The following is a 27,439-nucleotide window of genomic DNA, read 5'->3' as shown; positions in this document are numbered from 1 at the left end:
AATCCCATATTAGGAGAAAGGCAGCATATTAAAGACTCGTACATACACAATTTAATCTGCAAAAAGATGTCTACATTAGAGATGGAAAGGAATCTCATTGGGAGCATGAATGCTTCACGACAATAACCATTTCACAACTCCCAAGATATGCTGCAAGGAAAAGCATACCTTGCCTCAGAATTATGTATAATGCATAATTTTTTGCGGGGGAATAAAGAAAATAAACACAAAAGCATTTATATTCTTTAAAAATACAATACGTACTACAAATTCATAGAGTTGTAAGAATACACAGAAACACGATTCAGTTAATGGGGGAAATGTATACAAAATGCATACATTAGGGGAAAAGCACACATTTGAGGGAAAAGTCTCAAAATTACATGAATGTCTTTGTGGAAACTGATGCAAACAATTGATGGGAACGGAATAATATTGTAAGCCGCTCTGAGAGCCATTAGGGCTGAAGGGCGGGATATAAATACCTAAATAAATAAATAAATAATGTAGGAGAAACACAAAAGCATCAACACTGAGAATTTTACATTTAACAGTGCTGGTAATGTATTTTATCTGAGCGTTTAAATCTCCCTTCCACTAAGTTCAAAAAGACCTCCTTCAAAAATGTAAATCTTACAATAGTTCTCTATATATATTCGAAATTTCAATCATGCCTATTTTGTCCAATGCAAAGACTTCACATATATGTCAACCTACATCAATTTCATAGCATAACAATGACATTCAATTACAAAGATGACTTAAATCACTTTATACTGCAAAATCCTTGAAATTTCAGCATGGTTATATTCAAAAAGTTTTATTCCAGATTAATGGTTAAAAGGACCTTTAACATTAAAGCCACATGACTTCTGGAAACTGCAGAGCAATCTGATAAGCAACAAGGTTAACCAGGCCACTAGAACATAAATATTTGTTGAAACAAATTGTAACTATGTTGACTTATGCTACTACTATTTCATTAGCAAATAGGATTGCACAAGAACGGAATAAAAACGGGGTAGTGTTTCCTAGCTACTAAAAGGCTCTTCAAGTTTAACAGAGGGAGGTATGAAAGGCAACAGGTAAAACAATACTCCTTTCCCTCTAAATGCTCTCCTAAAACAAATAAATTTCTGTATTATAAATGATCTTTTCTCTACTTCAATTTCTGTTTGGAGTAGCCAAGGGAATACCACATAGGCTCAGGATGAAACCTTTAAGAAACACTTCAGAATAAAATAAACAGGCTAGCTGACTGCAAAACCCACAGTAACTCACAAATTGTTTCAGCAAGTTATATATACACACAGAGAGAAACAGTCGACTTATTTTCCACCGTAAATGCCAGAAAGCAAAGCAGACAAAATGCTAATTGCCAATTCTGTGAGATATTGCCAACACTTCTGAAAATTTGGTGACCAAACAAAATGCTGGCTGGCCTCAGCCTCAAAAGCCACACAATGTCATTTTCAGAAGTATACTTTTTATGCATATAATATAATACAATCAGTAAAAGTCATGAAGCTAACTTTAAAAAAGAAGAAAAGAAAACTGGATGGAAGAGGAAGCTCAGTTGCTGAGCTTGATCTGGCAGGTTAAGGATTTTAATGTCCCACTTATTTCAAGAAACATTTTTTGCACATACTTGCAAAATCTTCCATTAAAAAGAATGAGACTGAAAGGTGCCTAATTGTGCCCAGTGGAGCTTTTGGGCTCTTCCTGAAATAGTTTAACTCAGACTACAATCTCCCCCTGCCTCCTCCCTTTAATAAAAATTTCCTCTGAAGCTGAAATGAGATCTACAAGGAAGTAGACACTTGTGCTCATTAATAAAAAGGTGTCCATTAGAGTCTTCTTTTTGCTTTCTTGCAATACCAGGAGGCATACAATATGCTATAGAAACAACTGTACTTTAAGCCAGTGAACTTAAGTCAGATGCAGCTGTCGTGAAAAAATTCTGATCCATTTGGTGGCCACAAGGAACTGCTTCTTGAAGTGTGAACTTTATTTTATGTTTTACTTTGATAAATTCTGTCAACAGGCTTTCTCTCACACAGTATTATTACTTTCTAAACAATTTTACTAGTGTGTCTCCATATATTTCCTCCCATGACAGCATGGTCAATGGTCCCTACTTTGCTTTAAAACATGCAGAATTCCAGCTACTCTTAGAAAAAGATGTCCCAAGTGCTTCTGCATATCACTAGAAAGAGACCAGGATTACTAGCTAGGCATGTAACCTCAGCTTTCAAGTGTCTGTATAAATTAGAGCCACAGTTTCAAATTAAGTGACAAAATTCCAAAAAAAGATATAAAATAATGGGTATTAAAAGCAATTCAATTTTTGTGAACCCAGTCTAGAATACTGTACAAGCACTATTCTTGATACAGACCAAATAAATAAATAAATAAATAAATAAATAACAATGTCTTTTCTCAAGAGATTTTTAAGATGCAAAATTTGTATATACAGCTTATATTGTATATATCGTTTATGTATATAAAATCCAAAAAATGAAAGAATGTGGCCTTGTGATGGCCTCTGAATCCAATATATTTTTACACTCCACATAGATGTGCTTAAGTAAAATGTGGGGAAGCTTAAGTAATAGGTGTGGGGGAGGTCAGAATGGAGATTACAAACAAGGTATCAGAACCAGACTAGGAATGGGGAGGACATCTAGGAAAGAAGTGGTAAGATCCTAAAGTGTAAAGATATGCAACTGAATTGTCCATCACCATGTCCAGATGTGAGATCAGGACAGTGAAAAAAGTAGATAAGAAGAATACTAACTCATTTGAGATGTGGTGCTGGAGAAGAGTGCTGAGGTTACTATGGGCAGTCAGAAAGACAAACAAATGGTCCTTGAACAGATCAAGCCTGAAATATTCCTAGAAACCAAGATGATCAAATGGAGGCTGTCATGATTTGACCTCATCATAAGAAGACGCACCTCACTGGACAATAATGCTAGGAAAGGTTTAGGGTAGTAGAAAGAGAGGAAGGCCACATGTCACATAGATACACTCAATGAGGGAGGTCCCACTCCCAAGCATGAATCCACAAGGCGTAAGCAGAGCAGTGGAGGACAGCTTATCTTGAGGTGTCTCATACACAAGGCCGCTATGAGTTGAGGTTGACTCAAGGACATATATATATATGGATGGTTAGGACGTGTTTATTTGGTGTTCGTTTTCTTTTTGAACTCTGGGATAATTGTTCATGCAGTGATAGAGTACTACTTGAATAAAGTACTGACGACGGCAACAGAATACTCGAGCTTCTTTGAGTACCGTTTCCATGAAAGCCAGGAAACAAAATATTGCTATAAGAACATAAATATGACAGTGATAGGAACAAGAGAAAATCAAGCAGTATTATTTCCAGAGTAAATAAGACAACTTAATGATCATTTAGCAAAACTCTAATACTGAACACAATTATGTTCTATAATGGAAGTGGAATAACTCTTAGTAATATAATGAGTTTGTGTGCATCAGGGCAAGCACAGAAAAATACACACTGAAAAGAAAATACTGCACTTAATATGACATAATGCATTGCCCAATATAAGAAAAATTATATCTGTCCCATTGATATATGCTCAGCAACAGATGTTTTTATCTTCCAGTATCTCATTACTAACTGCTACCATCTCCTCCTGTTTTGCTCTGAAGGTGGCTTAGACCACTCAGCAGGGGAATAGAATATATACATGCACTGCAAGTGTTTTGAATCATGAGGTGTGGGCTTCTAAAGATACATTAATGTGTTACTCAAGAGGTAATATGTTAAGCTTCCTTGGTAGCATAGAACATGAAATAATCACATGGGAGGAGCGCATCACATGGAAAATTCCCATGATAGCAACTCCTTTAGTTTGGGGCTGGCACTACCAATGTTCCACATGATCTTCCCACTTTATACATGATCAGAGCAAAATGGAAAGCAACCACAGGGCAACAACACCTACTTTACTCCCACTTGCTTCATGCATGAATCAGGTATGAAATGATGATCAATAAATCCTAAACAATTTTTGCAAAGCAGTGTCCTATATGGACAACATAAAGATCCTGAACTACTGACACAACTTCCTAATTCACAGCCTTGGACTATCAGGGAAGCACTGTAAATATGTACCTGCAGCTATATACCAAAATCAAGATGTAATGTCATTAAAGAGCAAAGCTCTAGCCTTATACTATTTTTTGTTAGAGTTATTCACGATGCAGCCAGGGAAAAGAGTCAGTTGAAATCAAAGCTGCTGTCTTGATATTCCTGTAAGTATTATGTTGTTTCTTTTCACTCTGTATAGGTTGTTTTTCTAAACCACAGGATGACATTCTGACTGGATGCCCTGCTGCTTTACCAGGAAACCACAGACACATATTGAATTCTGTCTGTCACTTCTACCAAAAATCTATTCTGAAATGCAGTTTACCTGATTGTCTAGCCAATGATTAATGGAAACAGAATACAATTTCCCTTTATATTTCTGCAATTTTGCCAACATGGAAGCAGTAATACTAGAAAAAGAGTGTCATATACTACTTTTGTCAAGACAAATGACAGAAGATGTGGTATTTTTAGATATGCTCTAATAAATTGCTTCTTTCCCACAAGAACAGATAACATTTCTAGATGCTAAAGTAAAGGATAAAGAAAAACAATAACAAAACAAACACAAATCATTTCTCCTCAGTCTGAAGCTAGCTAAAATGTTCAAAATGTTTACATCATTAAATATATATATGTAACCCCATTGTGGGAGAAAGGTGTGATATAAATCCTTATATAAAGAAAGATATAAATAAATAACCTGTCCCACTTTCAGAATTGTTTTTCCATGTGCTAATGCCAGTCTCTTCACTGCTAACCGAACACACTGGTTTGGAATTTAGGTTGATATGTCATCCTATTTGTGCCTTGGCTTGCCTTGTCCTTGCATTCTGGCTAATGTGAAGAAGCTGATTAAATACCCCCGATAAAATTAAAGGAGAAAGTACCAGTGATTTTCTGATTGTACATCTGACAACAATGGACTACGATTTGAATTTTGAATTCCACTCTGTTCACACTAGCTCACCCCAAAATCTGTCCTCCCACTGTATCATATTCAAAGAGTCATCCAATACCAGGAACAATTTATAAGGGCATAGGAAACAGAAAGAGTATTTAATTTCCACATATGCCCTCTCAGTTTTCATCAGATACTAACACTGAAATAATATAAGGAATGCCTGTGATTGCATGGGTTCCCCATTTTCTGGTCATAAGAATGTCTCCAGACAGCTTCCTTCCTGGTCATAGGAACTTCTTCCAGACATTTGGGAGTGTTCATATTTGTATTATATGTGTATACATGAATGGATATCTGACTATCTTTATAAGCAATTGCAAACAAATGCATGGCAGGGCACAGAATATGGCCCCTAATGCTGAACCTATGAACTTGTCTAGAATGCTGAATATTCATCTGTAAATGATATTTCTAAGTTACCTGGTTAGGATCCCTGCATCAGAGTGTAACTTAAGAGTCCAGGTGGCATAACTGATTTGTCTGTGGAGCACAAATTATGGTGTAGCCAAGTAGTATCTGGATTGCAATTCCAGTCTGCTATATCCATGTTGACAGCATGTCCCCTGATCTTTCAGACCAACATCATATTGCAACAGTACGCCTACCACCACCAATAAGTGTGCTTAGGCTGAAGTGAAAAATGACAGATATGTTTTCATGAAGATTCTTATGTGATTGTTTTACAACAAGCAAATATCAGTATATCAGAATAGAGGTTTTAAATAGCAATATTTGCTGATAGTTATCTAAAGACAGAAGGATAATTCTTGGAAAATCCATGGTAGCAGGAACAGAAACAAATGGAAAATCAACACTGTTTTAAAGCAAACTGAATATAAACTCAATTAATATTATAGGCTTTTACAGACTGCATTTCCTTAGTTAGCAATTGTGGCATTGAGTAATTCTGTTCCTATTTAGTCTCTTCCCCTCACTCCACCCCTCTATAAGGGTCAGAACAAAGGCAGAATAAAATGGGGCATAATAAACCAGAATTTGCACATGGTGAAGGCAGCAATAAGGCAGCAATAATTGCTGTAGGTCAACTTGCCATTTTCTTCTTCCTTTTCTGTCAGTTAGAAAAAAAAATGCAGGCTGCACCTGAACATAATGTTCCCTTCCAAGCAGCACTATCCTCCTTGTCAGTCACAGACTCTGTCTTGCTTTCAAATAATTTTGTTTTCCACAGCCAACCAAGCATTAAAGAGAAGGGGACTCAAACTTTTGTATTACATCAGCTACTTTAGTGCAATAGTAGAATGGAAAGAGAGAACCAGACCCCAGCAAATATGAAAGCACAAGCTCATCCAACAGCACTCAAGGCAGCACTTCAGAAAGTGAATGACAGTTGCACAGAGTGTCCAGGTGCTACCTCTGTGCAACAGTTTGTACTGGAACACAGGGATTTAAAAAAAAAAACCTAACTTGGAAGACATAATATAAAATAACACAGTGTAACAATCACAGGAAGCAAAAAGTGTTTCAGGACTGGCTTCTCAAGTCACACCTTTTGGGTTTTGTTTGTGGTTGCATGTGGGAAATAAAGGCCTGTTACAGACAGCCAAAATAAAGCTGCTTCGAGTCACTTTGGAGGTATGGTATTTCAATGATACATGCATCCTAAGAGTCCAAAGGCCGCACCAAAGCCACGCTCCAGTCCTAAGGAGTGGAGTGAAGCTTTGGTGAAGTTTCCAGACTCTTAGGACTCATGCATCATTGAAATACCATACCTCCAAAGTGACTTGAAGCAGCTTTATTTTGGCTGTCTGTAACAGGCCAAAGTTTCAAACCATCAAAATGCCTATTTTACAACTTTATTTGCAATGTTTTTTCACTCCTTCAAGCAGCTGACAATACTCCCCTCTATGAATATTTGTTACATTTAGCTCAACTCCAGTGTTGAAGATGTACAAAAAACATATTACAAGGGCCTCACTTGGTTCTGGCCCATCTGCAAGTTCCTTGAATAAGCAATCTCTAGTACACTATGATCTGTGCAAACAGTCAGTTTTATTTACCCCACAATTAAAGGAGCATTTTTACATTAACTGTGGCACTTCTTAAAGTGGACAAGATTTAATATCCCTTTCCTATAAGCATGCAAATGTCTTCTTACAATAAACAGTGTTTCACCACCAAGCATATCCTAAAATGACATGTAATTAGAAGTTTTGCTTGAAACACCATCATTCAGGTCATAATGACAGCACTATGTACTACTTACCATGTAAAGATCAGACACAACAATGTAGATATTAAAATCAGAACTTGGTTAAACATCGCAGACTGTGTACGTTGGATTGCTCTATGGAGATCATTCTAGATTTTAGAGAAATAGGAAAAATGCATAATGTTCAAATATGATTTATATATTACACATTCCTTTACTACGAAAACTATCATACTTCCTCCTCCATCATTTTTGCTCGCATATTATATACAAATATATGAGTTGTATGATAGAGTCCTTGTATTTATCTATCTTGTTGTGTGCCTTTAAGTCATTTTTGACTTATGGTGACCCCAAAGCAAGAATATCATAGGGGTTTCTTGGCAGAATTTGTTCAGAGGGATTCTACCTTTACCTTCCTCTGAGGCTTAGGAGCGGGACTTGATGAAGGTCACCCAATGGATTTCCACAGCTGATCAGGGATTCTGACCCTGGTCTCCCAGTGTCCTAGTACAACACTCAAACCACTATACTACACCATTTTCTTTTAAAAATTTATATACCATCCTTTCCCATGCTTTCCCAATATATTCAAACCTTTAAAGCAATTTAGAGTGTTCCACTGAAGTGTTACAAAAAAGGTAAAGCAAAAATTGAAAACAAAGAAGCACAAAGAACCTCTAGAAAAACTTGTAAAAATGACTTCTAAAATATATGTTTAATACAACAAATTCCAATAAACACTAAATCAAATTAAGGTAATGTTGAAGTGAGCATGTAACATTTTGAAATGTAACACAGTAGTACTGAACAATGAGAAGCCTTCTAAAATAATAAGTCTTAGGCTACTGTCTATGCATTCTTACCTGACTCTCATTTTGGATTCAATGGGATTGACATCTGTGATGAACAGAATTGCAGTTTGATTTGTTTTTTTGCTCACAACAGACCTGGCCAAGGAAGGTGCTACACAGACCTTCCTAAACAAATGAGCATCACCAGGAAAAACTGCTCCTTGAATCTGGAAATAGGAGGGGCTACCAAATTTTACCTAGCTACATAAATGTATACAAGAAGTCCTGAAGATTTTTAAAAAGCGCTCAGACCATATACAGCTATATGATAATAATTAGACTCTTAGAATGAGATGAGCAGGAAAGAGAGGCAGCCACTATAGCTGGGCTACAGTGAGAATAATGCAAGCTTTTTTAAAGTGTTCTGCATTAGAGACTGAAATAACACATAAATAGTACTTGGAAAACACTGACAAAGAGAATCCTGGCCAAAGTCCCAGTCCCAATGAGAGGCCATTGCTCAAATAAAGATCCTTCATTAGGGATATGTAGCATAGCAGAAGGAACTACATTATTTCTCCCCTCTCCTCCAAAGACTCACCATATCAAGGGGTCACAGAAGGTTGGGGAACAGCTGAGGAACATCCAGATACATTCTGATAGCCAGACACCCAGCAAACACATTAAAAAGTCAATCTAGGAGGTTATCCATGCATGGATGTTGACACAAGAAAACACTATTATTTCCATTTCACAGATACAGAGTGGAAACTAATCAATGAGCATCCAGTGAGCTGATTATTCAACTGGAGCACTTAAACTCTCTTGGGTTAATGTTTAGGACCCACTAGTCATTCTACAACCTCCAATGTCTAGATTTCTAATCTTCCACTTCATTATATACAGCCTGAAATTTACACAATACTCAAGGTATAAGACCAAGAAATTCAGTTAGCAGTATGATTATTCCAAGCCTGGTACTTTTTGTCACACATGCTTAGACTCATTCTTAAATACGCCTGGCGGATGCAGACCCCAGAGCCAAATGTGCTAGTCTAAAATAAGTGAAGCAGAGCTGCTCTTTGGCCGTGTCCCCATAATGTTTTTTATGGTCTGCATACCAGCATGGTAAAGGAGCCAAACATAATTGACATTTGCTAAACTTGGATTTCAAAGAATACTCAGCTCTGGCTTTCTAGAGCCAGAAAAAAAGAAGAAGAAGAGAGCCAAATGGATTCACAATGGACCAGTGGTTTTATTATAAACATAAGACAATGCATTTGGATTCCTCAGTACTAAAAGTAACTAGACTACAGGGAAGCAAAACAGAAGGTTGGAACTGCTAACACTAAAACAACTTTGACATTTGAAAGACAATTAAAAAAACAATTAAACTAAAGGATTTGGATTATTGCCCACTAAGCTTACAGACTTTCAATTGTACTACAGAGACTTGGATGTAAATATCATGGTTGATGTGAACTGCAGACCAAACTGGCTTTCTTTGTGCTTTGATTGATACAGAGGGAAAAAGAAGAAGTCCGCCAGCCTCCCCCCAGCCATTAATCAATTATGAAATACATATTTTGCCATACTTACAATCATATTCTCCAAAGCATGTTTGGCAAGCCAGCAATTTAAAAATACTGGAATAAATAAATTTCTTAAGGTAGGCCAGAAAATCTGAAAGAAAATACAAATAAAAGGAAAACAACAACAACAACAAACACATTCTGTAAATTTCTTTTGTCAGTGACAAATGTATCCCATGGAGCCTTCCATCCATTGGGGTTCAGTTGCAACCTCCCCACAGATAGGAAAAACATGGATGCTCAAGCACCGTACTATTCAATAGCCAGCAACATGTACATGTCCAGATTTGCATGCATCACCATTGAATAATATGGGGCATCATGATCCATGGGTGGTTGAAAGTGTGAGATTATTAGCCCATTGATACAGTTAGTCTACTGTAATAGGATGTACACCCAATGAGTAGCAAAAAGCAGTTTCATTTTTTAAGGATCACATTTCAAGCTTCAATGATTCCCTGATAGACAACACAGGTAGCAATGAAATAGGTAAGAAAAACACAAATAAGCTGGGAAAACTCTGATATTTTATCTACTTTCTTCTCAGTTTTTACTTCAGAACAAGATTGTAACCAAAATACAATCAATGAAGTGAATGTTGCCTCTGAAATAACACATAAGATTATCCTGCATGTATAGGTTAATACTTGCAGCCTTAGTTCTTCTGATTCCAGCCTTCATCCAGGTAGAACATCCACTGAGTGCTTAATCTCAAATATTTCCTGCCCCCAATGAGTTCCAGTATTTTAGGTATAAGAACTGTCTCTACAGCAGTGTTTGAGGTTGCAGAACTGAGTAGCTGAGTTGTCTGATTCAGATCTTGGAATTAACTCATCAGTTATTTGCTCAAGTTAGTAAGTCGTTCAGTTTTTCTAGCAATTTGCTGTAACTCACTAGGTTCCCCAAGTAATGCTGAAGTTAAGAATATCCTTTAGTAAATCAGGTTGTTGGAATTTTAAGGAATTTGTTATGATGGGTACCTCTCCTTCTGCCAAATTCAATTAAACTAAAAAGCCTGTTGCCTCATGTGAATGCAGCTGGCCCTCCACATTTGCAGCTTTCACTTTTGCTGTTTTGATTATTTGTGGTTTTGACTCATATGTTCTGTCTAGGAATCTCTAGGTCCTCTAACACAACTCTGCCAGAGGTTGGCCACAGAACCCAGAAATTCCCTAGGCATTTGTAGGTCCTCCAGCCCTATGCTATACCAAGCTATCTCAGCTATAAACAACAAGACTGGAGTCTTCTCTTAGTCTTTTTTTTTTTGGGGGGGGGGAGGAATGTAAAAAAACAAGTTGTCCTAACAAGCCATTGATACTCTGATCCTTTTACACTGCAGAAATATACCACTATGATTTCATTGTAATTGACCATGGAAGCATCTTATGGAATCCTGGAATTTGCAGTTTGGTAAGATGGTAGAGTTATGCAGTAGAGAATTCTAAATGCCTCTCCCGCAACTGCAAATTCCAGGATTATATAGGATGTTGCAATGGCAATTAAAGGGGAATCATAGTGCTAAAATTGGGAAGTATCCAAGGCCCCTAGATGCGGTACTATATGGGTGGTGGTGGAGGAAACCCTGTTTATATATTCACAACCTGAACTAACAATATAATAAATGCTACAACTCTCTTTGTGCAAGAGAGATCAAGAGAGAGAGAAAGAGTGAAGTGAATGTTTAAATGAGAAAGAAAAAAGACATTAACAGGTCTAATATATCCTCAAATCATACATTCTTAACTTCACTAAATAAATCTAAAGTGGAACCCTGATATCTGCTGGGGTTTGGTTCCAGGACCCCAAGTGGATACCGAAATCCATGGATGTTCAAGTCTCTTTATATACAACGGTATAGTAAAATGGCATCTCTTATCTAAAGTGGCAACATCAAGGTTTGCTTTTTAGTATTTTTAAAAAATATATATTTTAAAGCTGTGATGGTTGAATCCACGGATATGGAGGGCTAACTGCAACTCTCACTAGCTCAAACATCGTTGATAAATTTAGTTGCGCAAAACATCTTCAAGCTTCTAGATGTAAGATAAATCAATACAAAAACAGAAAATATAATCCTTTTCTTGGAACTTAATCTTTTCTTTTCCTATGCAAAATAACTTATCAGGGAACTTCAATAGTCTTTGCCTCTAGGGAAAGAGAAATACAGATACTTACTGTAATGATGAAAGGAATAGCATTGATAATTTCCAGTAGGAAAGGAATCCGCACGACTTGTTCCCATATGTTTCCCTTTCAAAAACCAAAATAAAGTACTAACAGCAGTTAATTTTGTACATTGTGACACACAGTAACAAACTGTAAAATTACACTAATATATTACATATCTTGAAATAGTCATTTTCCTTGTCATACAAACAGGATATTTTATCTGCTCATGTCAAACTTCTTTTCAGAAGAAAGGTCTGCTAGTGTGAGAGTGAGCCCACTTCATGGAACTCCATGTAAAACACACCCTGACATTTGCATATATGAGTTATGCTTTTGCAGCTACAACTGTATATTTGACAGCCATATTGAATACCCAGTTTCATAGAGGACAGGAGCTCACAGACACAGTTCCACTATGTGTTGATATTTCAATGCTTCTTCTTAAACAGACTTGTCAAAACTCATAATATTTCTGTCACCATACAATTTATGGAAAGCTCGTGCCGATAACTGAATTCTCTCGTGTTACCATAGGAAGGCTATGTAGCATAGGAAGAGCTATGTACCTTTTGAACATATGTGCAAATTAAGAGTGTAGGAACATATACACAACTGTGACCTCACAATATAGAGCACTGTGGATATCTATGAACAAATGAAGAGGGTAGAGTTTTGTGTTGTGATCACACTCTTCCATATATGTGTTAAATATCTGAAATGTTGAGTAGTGCTGTGATTGACGAAGACCCTTCCTGAAAATGGAAATCTGCAGTGAAATTTTTTTTAGGAATCAATCAGTTATATGTTGATGGTTTAGGTTTTCTGCACTAACCAGCTTTAAGAAATTACAAAATTTGACATGGGCGTATTATTTTTAATGGGTTCAATCATCTTGAGGTTTTCTTAGGGCAAATCTACATGGTATCAATAATGCAGTATGACACCACTTTAACTGCCATGGCTCCATCCTACAGAAACCTGTAATTTGTAGTTGTCTGAGGCATGAGCACTCTTTGGCAGAGTAGGCTTGTAAAACTACAAATGCCAGGATTCCATAGGACGGGGCAATAGCACTTTAAATGGCATAAACTGCATTATTTCTACAATGTAGATGCACACTTATGCAGTCATGACTGAAATTAACTGGGTGTAGTGCAGGCCAGCAATGGGCATGACCAGAACCCCCAGGATGAGCAGTGGATGAGACCAGCTCTCCCTTTCCCCACTTTTCCAAAATTTGAACACACACATCGCTTTTCCCATTCAATGACCCACACACAGACACATTCCTCCCCTGCCATACCATCTCTCTCACAGATGTTCATATACACGCTCCTCCTTGAGGAGGCAAAGCTTTCTGTTTCTTTTTGAAGAGCAGAGATGCTCCTTTAAGCTAACTCATATTGTACATATTAACCTGTTGTATTATATATTTTCTCTCTCAAGAATATTATTCTGGAAAGAAGAACCACAAAATACAATGGACTACAACAGCAACAGATTATTTTGCTGCTGTTGTTGATGCTGCTGCTGCTGTTGTGCCTTCAACTCATCTCCAACTTATGGTGACTGTAAGGCAAACCTATCACAGTTGGGGTTCTTCAGAGGGGGTTTGCCATTGCCATTCTGAGGCTGATAGAGTGTGACTCCCCTAACGTCACCCAGTGGGGTTCTATGTCCAAGCAGGAATTCGAACCCTGCCTTGTAGAGCACTTCATATTTTGTGTTGTCCCACTCCAAAGTTTCTTCAGAGAAAAACTACAAGATGGAGGGCCTAGAGCAATGGGGAGGGAACTGATTGTTACAGGTAGGGAGATGGAGCAGCAATAGCATTGAAAGGAACTGTGGAGAGGAGCAGTTATGAAGACAGCATGTTGCAAAACAGATCCCCACTTTGGGTAAAAGGAATGGGGCTTGTCTGAATGGAGAGGCCACGAGTCAGAGCTCTTTGGCACACATCTCCCCCCCCCCCCATTCTTAGGAAACATGGCAAACAGACACTATCTTCACCACAACTGCAGAAAACTTACAGCTAAAGTAAACTCCCACTCGTGTCAAAATCCACATAACACATCACAGCCATTGTTTGCACAAAAAGAACGACTCCTTCACAACATTAGTTGATAAAGTTGCAAAGATAACTGCTTTTTTAAAAAAGTCTAATGTGGGGCTTTACTGTGCTACAGTGTTCAACTATTATTGCACATTTAATTGTAGTCATCATGCAGTCCACTTAAAATTTTTGCACTGTAACATCTTTCTTTTATAACAATACAAGCTGACTGGCAGGCTAGCACTTTGTATCATACTATACTAATAGAGATTTGCATAAAACACACACTGTTCATCAAATACATATAATCTTATTTGGGAATTCATATTGTACACACAAACATACATACACACACACATGCACATATGGTGCACAATGCCTGAGGAAATCTTATCTTGAGATTTATCAGACATATATCAAGTTGTACATTTATTTCATTGCAAGGGAACATACTGCATTATATCTGAAGCAGGCAGTTCCATAATGATCAGAATAGCATCGCAGAGGAGTGCTACTACTATCATTCCTATAGCAACTATGGGGTCTTTCAGACATCAGATTTTTTGTGTCTCATGCATTCTGGGCTTGTTATTCACATTATCAAACCACATCTGTGCACAACTCTGGTAGTTTGGTCATAAATGCCAGCACTCAATTAAAGATGGAGTCGACAATGCAAATGTATTCAAAATACAGTTTATCCCGGTTTATCCCAAGTCCATTGCATTGATTATTCCCAGTGTTGATGATACAAATCTTTAAAAAAAAACCTCAGGAATCAATTATACCAGGTTAAGTGGGGGTTTTGATAGCCTCCCCTCCCCAAATCAGATGCATTCAAAATGCATGTGAACAACAAAGATTCAATCCAGAATCATCTTGGATTATTTTCACGGTCTGAATTGGCCCTAAATAATTCTCTTGCTGAAGTTCACAGGGTAATAATCAATTTCCAGGCACAATTAAAAGTATTGCTTATGATCTTTACAGTTTAGGTCCAGTCTACCTGAATGCCCATATGTTCCCATATGAGCCTATCCAAGTCTTATATTCAACAAGGAGAGCTTTCTCTCAGTCCCTTCACACTCACAAACTCATTTAATGAGAACACAAGACAAAGTCTTCATAGGCCTGAAACAGAGAGACCAAATGATGTGGTTTCCGGCTGTGTTCAGAGCATAATGAGAGACTCAAAGAGACAGCGGAGGCCCGAATATGGCAGGGAGGAGGTGGAATGGGCACGCGGGTGCCTCTTCCACATTCTCCCTCACTGCCCATGGCATGCGTGCCATAGGTTTGTCATCACGGGTTTAGATGATGCATGCCCCAAACGTGGCTGGAAACCATGGCAGTGTCACATCTTCCCAAAAGAACCAGGCCAAAAAGGAGCAGAAAAATCCACTTGTTTTCAGTGGCCCAGTTCAGGACCACGATGGCAGCTCAGATTGGGGCTCGGTGCGTGCAACTAGTGAAGCCCTGGCACAAACGGCTCCACAGCAGTCCTGCTGTAGTAATTTTGGCCTGTCTGTTTGGGACCTTAGTGGCTGCTCCTATGTTCGACACCCTCCCTATTCTCTTGTTGCTTCTTATTTAAACAGGTCTTCAATTTTTAACTGATTTGGTCGGAAGTTTGTTCAACGAGTCTACTGTATTTTGTAAAATTTGTTGAGCGAATTTTAATTGTTTTAAACTGATGTTTTATTTGGATTGGTTGTTAAATGCTTTTAAAACGCTTTTGTATTATATATCATTTTAGCTATTTTGTTTTGATTCTAAGCCTCTTTGGGTCATGTATTGAGAGAAAGGCAGGAAATAAATAAATGGCTAGAGTAGCACATTGAAACAGGCTGCAGTACACTGATAGAACAAAGAATACAAGAGATAATTAGTGAGAAGGTATTTGTTCAAGTGATATGAAATGGGTTGATGGGCAATGTTGGAAAAAGAAGAAATATGAATGACAATCATAGAATCCACAAGAAGCTCAGATAATTGAGAAAACATTTTGTGTAACAACCTCTAGGTGTAGTTAATAAACCTATTTGAAAACTGATTTGTCTCAGTAAAAAGACAGCTTCCTGGAGATAAATGCTTCCCTATGAAAAGTGGATCTGAAATAATATGTCTATAAATACTTACTTTATAACTGAGATAACTCAGGAGCGTAGTTTCCAACAAACTTATCGATGCCACTGACACCTAAAGAAGTAATACATTTGTAAAAATACTACGCAATGTTTGCATTAGCAAAAATTAAATAAAAACATGTAGAATATTGAAAGGTAATCAATACTATAACTAGAGAAAATATCTTTATTTTTAAATAAAACTTTAATATCTGGACCTCAAGGCATAATTCAGCTGCTATCAAAAACACACTTTGAAATATATCTGTACTATGAATACTCCACCCAGGGAACTGTTTCACATGTGACAGTTCTGTGTTGGCTGACTTGCGTTATATGGATGTCTTTCCTCTAATCATGAAGAAAGAGTGCAGATAAATCAGAGATAAAGCTTGAATCCATGAAACATTATAGACAACAGGATGTGTGTTGATGTTGCAGATAGATTATGGACTTATGCTCCCTAAACCATAGATGGCCTTTACTCTGACCTCAAACAGATGGCCTAAAGAGGCCATTATTGGACTGCATTGGGGATGTGGCATTCAGAAGACACATGCCCCAAATGGAGCTGGAAGCCATCCCGGGGACGGCTCTTTCTGAAAGAACCACCCCCAAATACCACTCCTTTTTGGTGCCCAGTTCAAGACTGCTGCAGAGATCCAGATCAAGGCTGGGTGCATGCAGCTGCCACAGTCTTGAGTGAGCGGCAGCAGTGTGGTCCCAGAATGGACCTTTTGCATCGTCTTCTTTGACCCACAGTTTTCTGCCTTCAGTGGTCCTAGAATGCTGAACAGTTATACAGGAAGCCAGAAGCCACCCTGTACTAACCAGCAATGCTGGTTGATCCCTATTATCTTGGAAGAAGCCCTGAGGGGATACAGTTTCCTTTTTGAGACCCACAAGTAGTTTATGCCATTGCCTATATACTATCTACTTCCCCTAGCTCCATTATAAAATTATAACCCACACACACAGAATAAGACTGTTATACACTATGACATTTGGGTTGGAGGAATAGGAAGCATAGAGGTTAGATACCATTTGAGACAAGTATTTGTTCAGCCTTGCTTATCAAGAATTGGGGGGGATTAGGGATTCTGGGTTTAAGTTTAAGGCTTGAACCTAGCTTGTTCACATAAATGACACACTAAGGTGACAAGAGGATCCCACATGATTAGTGGGTCCTGACATTGTGTAAGCCCAGCACTCACAACATGGTATTCAGCAGTCAAACTGGGATGGGAAATTAGCCAAGAGTCAAATTAACTAAAGATGGGAGCCAGGGTCTATCTTATGCCAAAGCTATGCCAGCTGTAACCCATAAGGAATGTGAACAATTTCACAGACATTACATCTTTCTATGGTTATTGCCCCCACACCCCATAATTGATGTGGGCATAAGAGTATTTTTTTTCTTGGCCCATATTTTTATTTGATTTTTCTTTTTTGGCAGTTGAATACGGCATTTGTTGCCAAATTTGGCCAGCCAAATTCTTCCAGATACCCATAGGGGGTGTTCCCACTTAGGATTTGATACGAATTAAAATAAAACGTTTTTAATAAAATCGAATTAAAATAACACTGTTGTTATCCCGCTTTCAGAATCGCTTTATTCATCGTTCCCATCTGCTTATTTAAATCGAATTTTTTACTTGCAAGCGTTCATTAAGCGTTCTCACTTGGCATGAAATCGGTGTTAAAATAAAGCGACTCTTCTCCTCCATACCTTATTTGGAGTTGTCAATCAATAGTACGTCAGAATGACGTAACGTTAACCCGGATTATTTGGAAGCGATTTATCTATCGACATCATTTCCATTTCATTGACCGTTTGTGAAATGATGTATTTTTGGCGGGTTTTTTTTTAAATGAACCAATCAAGGCGCTTAAACGATCAAACGTCATAAGCGCTGTCAGCCTTATATACATTTTCCCTCCGAATTTAGTAGGAAACCCAAGCTCTTTCCAGAGGAACTATGGGATAGGTTTTCTTCATGTCTCCCAAGACAGCCAGGGAGAATCCCTTCAGAGAGCCCACAGAGATCAATGAAGGAGGCTGCTGGCAATGCGAATTTAATAGGAAACCAAAGCTCTCTCCAGAGGAACTATGGGATAGGTTTTCCAGGGCGCTGTCAGCCTTATATACATTTTCCCTCCGAATTTAGTAGGAAACCCAAGCTCTTTCCAGAGGAACTATGGGATAGGTTTTCTTCATGTCTCCCAAGACAGCCAGGGAGAATCCCTTGACAGAGCCCACAGATGAATGGGGGAAGCTTCTGGCAAAGCGAATTTATTAGTAGGAACCCCAAGCTCTTTCCAGAGGAACTATGGGATAGGTTTTCTTCATGTCTCCCAAGACAGCCAGGGAGAAACCCTTCACAGAGCCCACAGATGAATGGGGGAGGCTTCTGGCAAAGCAGGGAGGGAGCACTCTTCCCAAAGATTCTCTTTCCAGGGTTGGAGGAGAAGGCAGATTCCGTTTGAGAAAGAGAGGGAGAAAGGCTCTATTCCCCCCCCCCATTGATCAGAGCCCTTCCCTGTCTGGGCGAGATCAGATGCCTCCTCGCAAGGAGCCTTCCCTTCCCTGCCTGGGAGAGATCAGAGCCCAAGCGGGCAGGGAATGCCTCTTTGAGAGGAGCCTTCCCTTCCTGCCTCTCCTCCGTTAGAAATGGGCTCTCCCCACACAGAGGGGAGGTTGCAATCCACCGGGAGAAGCCTTGTAGTCCTTTGCAGATGCAGGCGCTGGAGCAGCCGGGACTTCAGGCTCTTAAAGCGCTGAAGAGATTAAGCGCCTGTAAACCATTAAAATAAAAAATAAAAATAATCCTTATCTCTTATTGAAAGACCACAGCGAATAAAGGGGTGAGGGAAGCAAAAATGGCGACAGTCACGACGGAAGGGGACAGAAAGGGCAACTCCCCCAATGACAGCCCCCATCGCAGTCAGCTCCTCCCATCCTTCTAGCCCGATTCAAATGATATCGTTCTCATCTAAATACTCCGGTTCCTAACTCGAATCATGGGAAAAAGGTAGGTCGGACCCTAGTGTTTTTTTAACACGCGTTAAATGAGGAAAACACGGATTTAATTTTTATCCCGTTTCAGGATTCGATTTCTAGTGGGAACGATTCCGGGGTGCTCTAGAACCGTTCTAGATTTAAACCGGATCCTAATGGGAACGCTACCTAAAGGATTCGATTCAGAACGCGGGGTTTCCCCTAGTGGGAACACCCTCATAAACAGACAATTACAGAAAGAGCTCCCCACTGTTGTTTGACCTTAGCAACCAGTGTTCAGAAGCTAACAAAACACTGATAGGCTTATTTTCCACATTTTGTGCAGTACACATGAATAAACTCACCATGCTCAATAACTATGCAGAATCTTTTTTAAAAAATAAAATAAAAATAAAATCCATGACCTTTACATGGTGGCTGTAATACAGGAAGTATGTGTATTGATTCTGACAGGGAATCAGTGTGTTTCTTGCCTTTAGCAGCATCCCTGGACTTATCTTTCTAAACTCTGTGGTTTGTTCATCATATATTGGTGTTATAAAATTCCATATCCTTTTTTGTTTTCTATGTGTATGTGTGTGCACAAGGTGTTAATGTGCTTCTCCTCAGTGATGTGTACATGGCCACAACAGCTTCCTATCAAGTTTGCATTGAATCTTCACTAAAAATAGATGAAAGTTCTGCTAAAATTAATGGTATTAGCTTTCCACAATTAAAGTGTCTTTAAAATATCAGGAAGTCCCCTCTTCTTGCTCCTGCAGAGCAGAATGGGACCTTTAGAGAGCACCTATCCTATATGAATTCAACACTACCATCCATTAATTTGAATCCTCCCTGTCTAGCAAACTTTGCTAGGATTCCACTGGCACTTTCCATCATTACTGCTGCAGAGTCACTTCCTTCCCTCCTCCAACCATGGGAAGGTTAGCCTGAGCCAAGGCATGTGACAGTGGAGCATCAGAGAGACTGAGTACTTTTTAAAGGAAAAGGTTTTATTCTAAATAAGGAATCTTATAGCAATAGAGCACAGATTAAAAAATGCAGTTACAGACAGATTAGACCATTGTAGACAAATTAGGAAAAGCAACCAGAAATCGGAAGCAACTAGCTAATACATTCTCCTATTATACATGCAGCTTGACAGCCAGAATGGTGCAGTGGTTTCAGTGCTGGAGTATGACTCTGGAGATTCCCAGCTCAGTCATGGAACCTATTGGGTGACTTGGACAAGTCATATGCACTCAGCCTCAAGGGAACACAAGACTGAAGCTCCTCTGAACAAAACTTGCCAAGAAAGCCCCATAATAGGTTCACTTTAGGGTCACCATAAGTGGGGAATTACTTGAAGGCACACAAAAAGAACAAATTCACAACTCAGATGGAATTTGTAGCCTTCGATATTCATGGAGTAGCTGAGAGTCTGGATTCCATTGCCAGCTTCACCCAGCCTTCCCAAACTGGAACTTCTCACTCCAGCTGTTCCTTTTGTTAAAACTTTCTGCACTGTGAAGCTTCTTAGACCTTTGTGACCTCTGCAGAGAAGCACCTTGAAGGTTCCTACTTCTGCCCAACTGTATATCTCATTGTTATCTCATCACCTGTGATGGTGAGCCTCATTAAAATGTAATTGAACTACTCCACCTCACTTGACTTTTTATTACCTAGGAAGAAGGTTTAAATAACGGGAAGGATTGCCCAGTATCACAACATACTTTTCAAATGCAAAATTTACACATGGTTGCTTTTAGCAGAAAACAGAATTTTCTATGCAGGAACAACTTTTTTTTTTGTATAGAAAATAAAATTTATGTGAATACAATTTTATTTCCTGCAGAAAAAAATGCCATTTTCTGCACAAAATAAATGCATGCAAATATTATCTTCAGCCCAGGTTTCTACTCATAAGGGTTTCTCAATATATCATCATCATCATCATCATCATCATCATCATCATCATCATCATGTTTAACACATATTTTCAAATAACCATTGTATCCCTGGGGGGAAAAAGAGGTTTGACTAAGTCCAAAACTATAGCATTTTTTGTGGAGCAAATATCATTTTCTGTGGGGAAAATAATATTTCAGCACACAAATACTATTTTCTGTGCAGGAAATGCTATTTTCTGTGCCACAGCATCCCCCCACATGAATAAATAAATAAATCAGCTAAGAGTTTTCCATGTCCTAAACTGAAATCAGTCTTCAAAAACTGCATTTTTCAAAGACTTTCTCACAGCAGGAATAAAATTGTTAAATCTACTCATTGCTTCCTTCGAGAACATATTTAACAAAGAACAAAATCCCTGGTTGAACTAAGTTCTTGAATATGCGTGTTTTGACTCCTCATACTCAGAGGAACTGGCTCTTTTCAAAGTCTATAAATACATTTCCCAGATTAATTTGCTTCAGTCAGCTCCAACCAGTAAACCCCCTGCCAATTTCAAACCCACTATAAAAAGAACTAAGTGACTTAAAATAACTGCATATATTCAATAACTACAGGATATTCTGTGTGCAAAAACTGATCATCATCAAGTCTGGAATCTTGAATGAGATTAGCATGAGAATTTCTAATTTTAAAACAAAATGTCTCTTGCTAATGAAAGCTCAACATCCTGAACAATTGCATAATCAAGATCCAGCATAGATATTAGTAGTTATGACAGCAGAGAAATAACAACAGCATTTCAAAGAAAAGTTCAATTGCTGGGTTCAAATATCCAGCACAGGTTCTGCTTGAAGTGAACCATATGCTGTACCTACTCATTTGGCAGGAATAAATTATCCCTTTTAGTAACAAAGATCTTTCAATTCTAAATGCCCAAAACTTTGTTTTCTCTACCTGCAGCCCTATGAAATTTCATGGGAAAGGGTTTGTTTTGTTATGGAAAATGGGCTCCACAACGACTGGCTTCTGAGACCAAAGCTCACAACCAGAGATGCTGCCATTGCTATCCAATGAAGGGAGAAGGGCAAACAAGTTCACCAGGCCTTTTCCTGCAGCTCAGCATAGCACAGAGTTGCTTTAGCATTTCAACTAAGGGGAGATACAGATGGGTGGCTTCATGCTGCCCGTTTTTGCCCCTCATCAGTGCTGTGCCAGCCACATGGTGTGGCACTGATGCACTCCCTAAAAAGGAGCCACTCTAGGCGGCTTCTTTTTAAGGGCATCATAATGGCACTTGTGCGCCATGACGACGATGCTTCCAACAAGCGCTGTTTGGGCACTTGGATGCCCGTGCATCATCATCGCATGCTCTGTGTGGACATGGGTGCAGCAAGATGGCACACAGGCGCTAAAAGTAGGGCTGTGTGTGTATGGCACCCAGCCCTATGGAGCCCTAAAATCGGTCCCAGGCTGGCTCAAAGTGCCAGTATGTACCAGGCCTAAGCTGAAGATGAAAGAGGGTTATACTGGGAGACCAATCCCCAAATGTGGTCTCCCATAAATAGTCAGAGAGAGAAAGATGGGCAGGAGCACCACTTCAAATATATTATGAACATGGAAAAAAAACTGTATGCTACATAGCTTATTTCACATGTTGGCAAGAATTAGCCAAATATATTTATTTAGTCCAAAATTATTCTCTCAGAAAAGCATAGTATAGTTGGCCCTCCATATCTACTGATTCTGCATTCATGGCTTGAAAATATTCCAAAATAAACAAATAAATAAAAAATCCCAAAAGCAAACCTTGATTTTGCCAATGTATATAAGGGATACCCTGTATATAAAGGGACTTGAGCATCCATGGATTTTGGTATCCACCGGGGGCGGGGGATGTCCTGGAACCAAACCAGCAGATATTGTAGACCCACAGTAATGGTCAAAGCTGTAGCATAATAAAAGTAGGAGATGGAGAAACTGAAAGCTTGGAAAAAGGCAGAGGATACTAGTGGAACCACAAGAATAGGGGTTTTTTTCTGCACAAAAAGATCCCATGCAAACTATGAAGAGTCTTTGCAAACTGCACACTTTTTGAAGATTTTTTTAATAGTGGGAAGAAAATTGCCAAAATTACTTTTGCTTCCTTCAGAAACTAATTCCTGAAAAATTAATTCCCTAAACTACACATCCCCTCAAATCATCTGTTTAAAGAAGTAACATCTGTCATATTTTCATGTATCTAATATGATGAGTGTGCCTTCTACAGTCATTAAACTCAAATCAGCTTCCTACACTGGTATTTGTTTATAAAATCTAAAAGAGAAATATTTTTTAAAATATAGGTATTCAACAACAAACTCAAAAAGAATAATTTAATAAATAAAATTAAGATATAAAGTTAGTCACAAGTTTCTGTTTAAAGTGGTGTTGGGTGACAGCATATGCTTCCAAGCATATCATTAGCAACATATCATTAACAACCCATGGAGTTCATGTCAATGCACACAGACATGTTATATAAACCCACTAAGAATGTTTTGCATTTCCTTATCTTGCCATTAGTGCCCCATTAATATGAATCGATCAAATAAACAAAAGAAATGGAAGGAATGGGGGCACTATCTTTTTAGCTACTCTCTTAATAACTGTATTTTCTCCAAATTGTCACAAGTGTTAAGAGGTTTAATGATGAAAATGTGCATCTTATATGGGACACTGTAGCCCAACAGCAACTAATATACACACTTCAAACTCATCATAAAGATGCTGTTGTTAAAAGCACATTTCTCTGTCTTCAGTCACTTGTCCACTATTCAGGAAATCATTTCTTCAAGGGAAATGGAGAAAAAGAGCTGCTTCCTCCTTTCAGAGGAGGTTGAGCTCTCCCAATCAATGCCTGATTCACACATTAGTCTCCCTTTTTCACCTAAGAGGAGTGTATAATTGGAGGGCAGCATGAAGGCCAATCAAAAGTAAATTAGCATTGTTGAGTGAGCAATTTGCTCTTCTTTCGAGCAAAGAGGAGAGAACCTTCAATAAAATACAATTCTAAACTTATTCTACATTTTTTTAAAAAAAGCCAAGCTGCAATTTTTCAGTTCTAATTTCATGCTCAGCTTAAGTGTACTAAAGCACATTGCAATCACTTCGGCTTGGATCCAAAGGGCCACATGCAGAGCTCTGTGCATAGAATGGGGCTTTTTCTGCATAATTCTAGTGACTTCAGTTAACAGTACAATTACTAAGCCTTAAATGTGTGTATATGTGCCTTCAAGTCACCTGTTGATTTATGGCATGATGCCCCATGAATTTCATAGGCTTTTCTTAGACAAGAAATACTCAGAGATAGTTTTCTCAGTTCCTTCTTCTGCAAGTTAGTGCCCAGTACCTAGTATTTGTTATCAGTCTCCTATCCAAATACTAACCAGGGTTGATCCTGCTTAGCTTCCAAAATCAGACAGAAAATAGTTCCTTTAGGCTCAGATACATCATCAGCTAATAAGTTGTTTGCTTTCAAAGCAGCATACATCTCCAATTTTCATGGGCCACCTTGGATACCAGCCTTAGAGATGAATACTGTGGGTCCTTGCTATCCACTGGGGTTTGGTTTCAGGAGCCCCCATGAATAACAAAATCAATGGATGCTAATGTCCCATTAAATATAATGGCATAGCAAAATGGTGTTCCTTATATAAAATAGAAAATCAAGGTTTGCTATAGGGAATGTATACTTAGGTTGGAATATTTTCAAGTCATGGATGCTTGAATCTGTGGATAAAAAATCCATGGATAAGGAGGGCTGACTGTAGTATGCAGGTATACTCGGGAATAGTTCGCTTCCAGATCAATGAGGCTAGTGCATGTAGGATTCCAGTTTCAGTGTTTAAAATAAATTTTGGCTCACTATTTAAGGATCTGCTATTTGTTTTGTACCATTACTAAGAAACATCTACAAGAAATATTAAAAAATTTAATGATACATTACCTGTAGTCCCCATAAAGGTAAGCTTCTATTTACCCAAATAATAGGCGACCTGTGAAATTATAGCAAAAAATAAAAATTAAAAAAATGAATGCATTTCCCAAAAAACGCTGTTCTGTCTTTTCAACATTCTGTTCAGAAAGCCAAATAAATCTGACCCTGTTTTAAAGGTCAAAGAAATGCTGGCTGAGGAGACCAATTAAGAAAACTACTGTGCCTCCTGATGGCTTCCTAGCTAACAGTGTAAAAAAAGATCCCTCCCCCAGCATTTAAATATATCCAGAATATTTCAGTTTGTGCTATAAAAATGGTATAGAAACCAACAATAAAGGAACTAGCTTGCTAGTTCAATAAATGAAAGCTATCCCCATCCCTGATATTGCAATGATATGAAAAGCCATACTTCTTAGGGCCCTTCTTCATGTTAATTCTCAGCAAGTCCATTTCAACTTACAACGATCCTATGAATAAGCCCTTCGATTCACCCTGTTATCGGCAGACCTATTCAGGTCTTGTTAATTCAGGGTCATGGCTTATCATATGCATTGTGTGCAGCTTCATACTTTTCTTTCATCTCAGAGCACATCAACAGCTGACTATCATTTTGGATTGAATTTAGGGCCTTTACAGGCCATCCTGAAAGGCCAGTGTGAGGGCAGAGTCAGGATGCAGCATCCTGATGACATCACAAGTGCGCCGCAACCTTTTGTCACAGACACTGAACTGAAAATACTAACCTTTTTGCACCTATAAGCATTCCATGCATTAAGGACTCAATCTCTCTCTCTCTCTCTCTCTCTCTCTTTTTTAGGCCTACAAAGCATGGAAATCTTATGAACATGGTCTTTCCTTTGCCAATGTCCAAAGCTAACAAATAAAGGTGAAGGCAAGGAAAGAGGTTCTGCTTCAGGATGGAGCCAGAGATGTGGCCCTACATGCCCAGTCTGTGTGAAGAGCACTTATTTTAGCTGCATAGGTCCCTGAGCAATCAGGATGCTAAATGTTTTTTACAAAAATTTGACAGATGGTTAGACACTGTCAAAGTGACCACAGGCCTGTGCCCGCAAGACCTGAGCAGAGAGTTAAAGGACAGGGAGTCTTGGAGATCTCTCATCCACAGGGTAACCATGAGTTGAAGTTGACTTGAAGGCAGCTAACAGCAACAGCAACAACAACAACAACAACACAGCAGTTTAAACATTCCCCACATGAAACATCATCACTACAGTATAGCAGTATTTACACATTTCTGGTTTAGCCATAATGGTGCATTCTTATAGTTCTGATGAGATTCAGAACAAATGAGGATCTTTTCAGTGTCCTGAATCTTATTCTAAAAAATGAAGCTGGCCCTTCTTTTTTGGCATAATTGAAAGAGAATAGGAAAGCCAGGGCAAACTGCTTTTGAATTTCAAAAACTGGGGGAATGCAGCCACACTTCTCATGTGAGATTTCATAAGATGTAAATCAGCCTGTGAGAACATGGCTTGATTTCAGTATAACCACAGATGGAGGTGAATAGTTTTCTTTCTAGTTCATAATCTAGAACAATTTGACAAGGTCAGACACATTGTCAATCAGGCAAAGAGGGATATTTCCCCCACTCGACCTGCTATATTTTCCCAAGATCACCAGAGCTATCACCTAACTTTCCACCTTGCAGAAGCACAGAACTCACTTACATCAGTATTGTATATATATTCTTTAAGAAATGTACACAATAACATTGAAAGTTCAAACATCTCATTATATACACAATTTTAAACTTACCAATCTATCTTTGAAGTAGTGTTGTTTTGACTGGAACATTCCCGGATTAATTCCTTGCTACCAGACATACCAACGTAAAATCCATTTTCATTTAGAAAAAAGCATAATAGCACAGCAAAATTGTATTATTGAAAGAGAGGGAGAGAAAAAAAACAGACAAGATAATTGTGTTGCTGTAACAACACTTTTTAAATGGTCACAAAATATTATACAGAACAGTTCAATAATGTCTTGTTGGAGAAAGGCGAGCAGCTATAAATGAATGGGACTGATAGAAGGTCAACACAAAAGCAAACAAAAAGGTGAATGGGGCAGTTTGTAGATTGAATATTATATGTGTTATAATTTAATTTTAAAATAAAAAAGCAGTGGTTCAGTAAACTAAAACAAAGTATTTTAAACATTTAGACAAGATTCTTTGTATTGCATAATTCCACAAAAAAGTAAAACATGTAATAGACTAAAAATAATAATAATGACCATCTTGAGACTTTCATCTCTCATTTTAAGAATCTGAGTTATCCTCATGCTTTCTGAAAATATGCTTGAATGTCTAGGGCCAAATTTCATAATCCAAATAGGTTACCAAATGAGGTTTCTGTGGGCTGGGAGGCTGTACTACTGCTAGTACTACATTTTGTCTTTCCTTATGTTTAGGAAAGGAAGAGCAAATGGGAAAAATATGAAACAATGCAGAATGTACGTGAAGTACACCATTACAAGTTTGCACAAAAGGATATGTCAGAAAACATGCAAACTCTGCTTCTAACTCAGGGAAGGGTTGTCC

At 38.4% G+C, this 27,439-nt stretch overlaps 1 protein-coding gene and 1 long non-coding RNA gene across 3 annotated transcripts in view; one reads left to right on the top strand and one right to left on the bottom strand.

Moving 5' to 3' along the window:
• KCNT2 (potassium sodium-activated channel subfamily T member 2) overlaps positions 1 to 27,439 on the bottom strand; it is a 281,538-nt gene that overhangs the window by 125,215 nt on the left and 128,884 nt on the right. For both annotated transcript variants that reach the window (XM_042463483.1, XM_042463482.1), the window contains exons 4-9: positions 26,653 to 26,709; positions 24,886 to 24,934; positions 16,005 to 16,064; positions 11,819 to 11,893; positions 9,651 to 9,734; positions 7,312 to 7,406 (exon numbers count right to left, since the gene is read on the bottom strand). In XM_042463483.1, coding sequence (XP_042319417.1) covers positions 7,312 to 7,406; positions 9,651 to 9,734; positions 11,819 to 11,893; positions 16,005 to 16,064; positions 24,886 to 24,934; positions 26,653 to 26,709 — 420 coding nt within the window. The remainder of the gene's footprint in view (positions 1 to 7,311; positions 7,407 to 9,650; positions 9,735 to 11,818; positions 11,894 to 16,004; positions 16,065 to 24,885; positions 24,935 to 26,652; positions 26,710 to 27,439) is intronic.
• On the top strand, positions 1,065 to 27,439 carry LOC121928578. The gene is made up of 4 exons (XR_006103523.1): positions 1,065 to 1,085; positions 4,223 to 4,287; positions 25,694 to 25,762; positions 27,310 to 27,439. It is a non-coding gene; the product is annotated as an uncharacterized LOC121928578 (long non-coding RNA).

This window comes from Sceloporus undulatus, chromosome 4 (assembly GCF_019175285.1).
Source record: "Sceloporus undulatus isolate JIND9_A2432 ecotype Alabama chromosome 4, SceUnd_v1.1, whole genome shotgun sequence".
Taxonomy (NCBI): domain Eukaryota; kingdom Metazoa; phylum Chordata; class Lepidosauria; order Squamata; family Phrynosomatidae; genus Sceloporus; species Sceloporus undulatus.
The sequence above is the reverse complement of the archived record's forward strand: the minus strand, read 5'-3'. Positions and strand labels throughout refer to the sequence as shown.